Source organism: Martes martes (assembly GCF_963455335.1).
Source record: "Martes martes genome assembly, chromosome: 15".
Classification (NCBI taxonomy): Eukaryota; Metazoa; Chordata; class Mammalia; order Carnivora; family Mustelidae; genus Martes; species Martes martes.
Window position 1 is genome coordinate 25,571,448 of NC_137903.1, and position 6,000 is coordinate 25,577,447.

The 6,000-nt window shown below is 54.0% G+C and overlaps 1 protein-coding gene across 5 annotated transcripts in view; it reads right to left on the minus strand.

The window, feature by feature from the left end:
• The window catches only part of NFASC (neurofascin), a gene marked incomplete at both ends in the record, with an annotated part of 67,457 nt that extends 61,688 nt beyond the window's left edge, over positions 1-5,769 (minus strand). For all 5 annotated transcript variants that reach the window (XM_080825166.1, XM_080825167.1, XM_080825165.1 and 2 more), the window contains one exon: positions 5,679-5,769. In XM_080825166.1, the coding sequence (XP_080681292.1) occupies positions 5,679-5,769 (91 nt within the window). The remainder of the gene's footprint in view (positions 1-5,678) is intronic.
• Positions 5,770-6,000: the final 231 nt, after the last annotated feature.

Sequence of the window (6,000 nt, forward strand, 5' to 3'; positions counted from 1 at the left end):
GCATATTTGAGGTCGGGCTTCTCAGACTCTGCCAGGTACGTGAGCCACCTGGGGGGCGGGTCTGGATAGAATGTAGGTTCCGACTGAGCAGACACCGCGTTTCTGACCGGCAGCCAGGTGGTGCCAATGCTGGGGGTCAGGGCACCAAGCTTCCAACAGCAAGACTTTTGATGGTAACTTTCTGGGGGAGAAGGCCTCCGTGTAAAATGTGCAGAAAAGAGACTGTGTGTTTCTGTCACTTTGTAAGAGGCCTTTTCTTTATGCTCTGGCAAGAAGTCATATGCGAAGCTTCTTCCACGCCAGTGCTGAGGTCTGGGACGCGCTGGTGTCGCGGGCGGACTTTTCCAGGGGAAAGAAGAGGCTGTGCGTGAGCCCAGGTGACCTCGAAGCTTCCTGACCCAGCCACAGTGAGATGTGGAAGAGGAGCGTTAGGGGCCCAGAGAGGGGCGGCGTGGAGAAGGCAGAGTTAAGGCAAGACCAAGAGGTGCCAGAAGGGTCCCGAGGGAGAAGACAGACATCAGGGAGGAGAGGCGGAGTGTGGCAGGAAGGGGTCCCCTGCTATGTGCACTGTCGGTAAGTGAAACTCTTGAGTAAGGTGCACTAAAAGGTCCAGAATAATGCTTTCAAGTGGGCCACGGTTGCGTGGTCTGCTAGGGCACCGAAAAGTAATTTCATCTGTACCACTTGCCTGGGCGCAGCCCTAGCAGGAAACGAAAAGAAATGAAAAGTCCCGGGGCGCCTGGGTGGCTCAGTGGGTTAAAGCCTCTGCCTTCGGCTCAGGTCATGATCCCGGGGTCCTGGGATCGAGCCCCGCATCGGGCTCTCTGCTCAGCGGGGAGCCTGCTTCCTCCCCTCTCTCTCTCTGCCTGCCTCTCTGCCTACTTGTGATCTATGTCTGTCAAATAAAGAAATAAAATCTTAAAAAAAAAAAAAAAGAAATGAAAAGTCCCGGGGAAAAGGGGAAATCTGGGGTTTCTGAACACATGCTCCCTGGAGTTCCCCATGGTGGCATCCTCACCCTTCTAAGGTTTTCCCGCCAGTGGCCCAAGAATGGTTAATTCTGGAAAGCTAGTGTATTGGAGCATGGGGACAGGTGGGGAGAAGGGGCCATTTTTAGGAAAAGCAGGGCTGACACTTGACCTATTGCCTGGGACCACTAACCCAGGCTTATGGTTTCTTCATCTGAAGACACAGTGGGTGCCTCTCGGGTCCCCACACACAGCGGAGGGCTCTGTCCTGGCCCTGGCAGAAGCTCTGCTTTGCCCACATGACCCTCAAGCCTCTCTTTTATAAAATCAAGGGCTGGCTCAATGGAAAGAGCCCTAGACATTATCCAGGGAATCTCAGATTCTCGGATGGGAAGTCACTCGGTTAAGGTCAACAGGACATTTCCTACAGGAATGTAATGAGAACCAGCCCACCTTAGTCTGATCCAGAGCTCTTCTTACAAATCTATCTTTGGCCAGAGAGGTCAGTTGGCTAGGTGGGTCCCCAGCACGCTCTCCTTGACATTCCAGATGTGAATAAGGTGAATAAGGGGGAGACCATGGGGGAGTGAGGACTCCCCGAGCTGGACGGACACTGTCCCCGGCCCCACGATGAAACCAGGCCGGGGGCCTCTTGAGAGTCTCCTTCCCTAAAGAGGTCATGACACCTGGAACCACCACTGAGTCACCAAGGAACTTATTACAGAGACAAAACCAACCCAGAAGACAAGCCAGCACAGGGAGATGACAGTGAGGACTGCCCACCTGGGGACAAGGGCAACCTACCTAGTCCTGTGACACCCCCCCTAATTCCATGTCATGCCACCTGCCCTTCTCTCCACCTACAAAACTTGCTGGTCACGTCAAGTGGAAAATGGGTCTGCTCTTTTGACTTCCGAGGGGGAGGGAAAAATCTTCCAATGAGCTCTGTAGGGTGTAAGGCAGAGGCCCGCCCGGTCTGCAAGGTTTCTTTATCCCCACACTTCTTCTCTTTCCCTGGCACCAGACCCTGGCACCTGTCCCTGGAGGATAGAGAGTGTGCGAACGTGCGTGTGTGCATGTGTATGCCTGTGCGCGTGTTGAGGTCATCCTGCAGCACTCTTTGGGATGACAGTGAGGACGAAATGTCTCCCACCCCACTGTCTCCTCTGTGGGTTCCTAGGAGAAAAATGCCGAGTCCCTCAACGTGGGGAGAGGGATGGAGCGGCAAGCTGCCAGCAGACTCACTTTTTGGCAAACCCACTCTTGTTGATGAGGCGACCCTTTGCTTTCTTCAAAGGTCACGTTGTTCTCCTTGGGGTGGGTGAATGGGAGGGAGGCGGGTGCGTGTGACTCTGTTGGCAGAACGGCAGGGGCTGGAGGCCAGTGTTTCAATGAGGGATTGTGTCGCAGCCCAGGGCTGTTCCAGGAAGCCTGCTGGGCCCCAACTCCCCAGAGCAGAACCAATGCCCCGGTCCTTAAGGCACAGATTTGGCCTCCTGAAGGGGCAGGCGGGCGGAAGGGCAGCCTCCGGCCTGAGCCCCCTCAGCCACTCCCAGGCAACACGCAGAGAAAGTTACGACCACCTGATCTTCACATGCCCCACACCTGGGTGAGCGCGGATAACGCTTCAGGGAACACAGCATGTAGGACTCTGTGGCCTTTTGTGACAACATGGATAGGCCTTGAGGACCTTATGCTAAATGAAATTAAGTCAGAGAAAGCTCTGGTATGTTCTCACTCCATGTAGAATCTAAAGAAGTCAAACTCAGGGGCGCCTGGGTGGCCCAGTGGGTTAAAGCCTCTGCTTTCGGCTCGGGTCATGATCCCAGGGTCCTGGGATCGAGCCCCACATCAGGTTCTCTGCTCAGCGGGGAGCCTGCTTCCTCCTCTCTCTCTCTCTGCCTGCCTCTCTGCCTGCTTGTAATCTCTATCTGTCAAATAGATAAATAAAATCCTTTAAAAAAAAAAAAAAAGAAGAAGAAGTCAAACTCAAAGAAACGGAGTGGAATGGTTGTCAAGGGCCGGGGAGATGCCGGTGAGGGGTCCAAACGTCCAGCTATGAGATGGAAATGTTCTGGGGGCCAAATGCACATGCAACTATAATTAGCAGACTGTATCACGCACCTGAGCGTTGTTTCGAGAGTCGATCTTCCGAGTTATGGCTACACACACACAAGGTACTTCTGTGAGGGGATGGGGGGTAAACTAACCCACGTGGCAGTCATTTCATAATATATGCGTAGCAAATCATCAGGCTGTACACCTTCAACTTACATATGTTGTATATCAGTAAAGACCTGAGTAACCCTGGGAGGTGGTGGGGGGTGGGGAGGAAATCGAATGTGTGATCTTTCCCCAGCCCAGCCCCCGGGGCCTCAGCGCAGGGTAGGAGGGAAGGATGGGCTCAGGTAACTTGGTGTGTGTATGGGGGGTGTGCCTGTCATGCTTGACCCAGCGGGAGGGGAAAAGCTGGCTGAAAAGGACCTCTTCCTCCGGCCACTGGGTCTCCTCTGAAGGGCTGGCCTTCTCTTGTCTTGCCTTAGGCTTTGGCAGATCCGTTCTGGACACCGTGCCTGCAAGATAGACTTGCTCTGGGAAGGCATCATGAGTTTCCTGCTGTGACACTCCCGGGGCACCAGACATCGTGTCACAAAAGGCTTCCCCTCTTCATTCAGATAGGGGCTGTAGTCATGCGCTGGGCCTGCCACTTAGGGGCTGGAGAGAATGGCACCCCAGCTTCCTAATGTCAGCAAAGGACTCCCTGTGAGAGTCACAGGAGATGCTCCTGTAGAAGCCCTTAGCTGTCGTGCACGGCAGCTGCTACTCTGGTGAGTTCCAAGAACTAAAAGAAGGCGGGATTACCATAGGTCAGGGTGAGGCATGTCAAGTGCCAACCAGGTGGGATGCCAAGAGACCTGGGTTGTATTCGTGAATCTAGTGCCCCTTTGCTGTGTGACCCAGAGCAAGGAAGGGTCTCCATTTCCCAGAAGACAATTCCAGAACTCGCCGGGCCCTCCCTCCTCACAGACACTGAGGAGATGGGGAGACAGCACTGAGGGGCGGGGGTCTCTGACCCCCATGGGGTCCCTTGGAGACACTTGCAGCTGGGTCACCTGCCCACAGCTCCAGCAGAGCTTTAGAAATCCAGATTTCTAACACAGATGTCAAAGCCGTCTCTTTGTAAGTTCTTCTTGGAGGAACTCCTCACCCACTAGCCCCAGGGGTCACAGTGGCAGGTGAATGAGTGAGGAGAAGCAGCAGAAGAGAAATGAGCCTTCAGCACCTCCTTGATAACCCAATTTCCTCGGCACCCCTCTCTTCTCCAGGGACATGGCCTTATCATTCTCCTTATTAGATTGCCTGCCTGGGATTGTTAATGAGACACTCTTCCTTGAGTTAGCAGTGCAGATGGTCTCCACGGGAACCGTTCTTTTCACGACACCCTCCCCCCCGCACTGAATAAACACACACATACATAAACATGCATACACACACACACACACACACACACACACACTTGGGGCTATTGAGAGAGCAGCAAGGGCCTTGCCCATCTTGGTTCTGGGTCCAACTTACAGTTTCTGCTGGTCTTCTCTTACCCAGAAGTGCCCACTCCTCTGGGCAGCTATTATCAGTAGGGTTGGGTGGGAGGGGGCTGAAGTACGTGCAATTCTTCTCCAAGCTGTGCTAAGTTCAGGCCCCAGGGCCTGGCTTTGGAGAGCTCAGTGGGCACTCCTTGAAGGCCGTATTGCTCTCCCTACCCTCCCCAGACATCTGTCACCTGGACAGAGCCCAAGTCAGGGTTGGCATCACGTGGGTCCCATTTATTTCTGGAAGCAGGGAACAGGCAACAGAGGTGGTATGCCCACATCAGAGCACTGGAATGCCAAGACATTCTGATGGAAGAGCCGGAATTACGGCAAAGGTGGTACACATCTAAAAGCGGGGCCAAGGACCGGGGCTGCCAGTCCCCGGGCCCCTTCTGAACGTAACAACAGACACAACAGCTAGAGACGGGGCTATTAGAGCACCATCCTGAGCCCCTTGTCTGATGATTCTGGTGGCCAAATAATGCCCCCACCTTGGGACACAGAATAACCCGGGTTTTACTTCCCAACTTTGCCATGGGAGAGCTGAAATCAGCACCTGGTTTTCCCACAATGGTATTATAACGGAGCTCTGGTTTAAAGTTTCATTTAGCCCCTGTCTTGTGCAAAATAATTCCTTTCCCTACTGTCCCCATGACATCCGTCCTGATTCAGACCTGCCAAGACAGCCCAAGGGTCTAGCTCAGATATAGAAAGGCAGATAAGTATCCACTACACTTGGTCCTTGGAAACTCCCTGTTGATGGGCAAGTCAGGACCGCAGAGGGCAGTGGGAGGGGAGAGGAGGGAAGGACTCCCAAGGGACACACAGACTTGCAGACTCCAGCGCCTCTGGTCCCGCTTAGCAGGCTCTAGGCAGCACAAAAATCAGCTCAGACACAGTTTTTGGAGATCGTGCTATAAAATTCATCTCACATTCCTGAACATGAGCCTGCCTGCCTCCATGCTTTGGAGGGAAACCCAGCTCTGCCTCCAGAAGCTACCACTTCCCCTCTCTCCAGCCTTTTCGAAAGCTGGGCTTAATCCCCCCCTGACCTATCCCTCCCTTCCAACCCTCTGCCCCAAATCAGGAGAATCAAAGGAGAGGATGGAGTGGGACTCACGATCCATAGGAATCTCGATGGCCCCACTGAGGCAGAGGAGGCAGAGCAGGACGGCTGCGTGGACCCAGGGCGGCGGCTGCTGCCTGGCCATCCTCAGCACGGGGCCCCGCTCCCTGGTCCCCGGCCTGCGGGGTCTTGCTGCCTCCAGCCGCTCTAACTGGGCCTCCCGGACAGAGCTCAGCTGTGGAGAGAAATACAATGCCAAGTGAGTTTTTCTTGAACTTGCGGTTGGTTCTAGCAATCCTATGGGGCCTGAAAAACTCAAGGGTTTGGTCATAGACCGATGTTCTTAAATAGGGTTTCTTATAAACTTGTACAATTG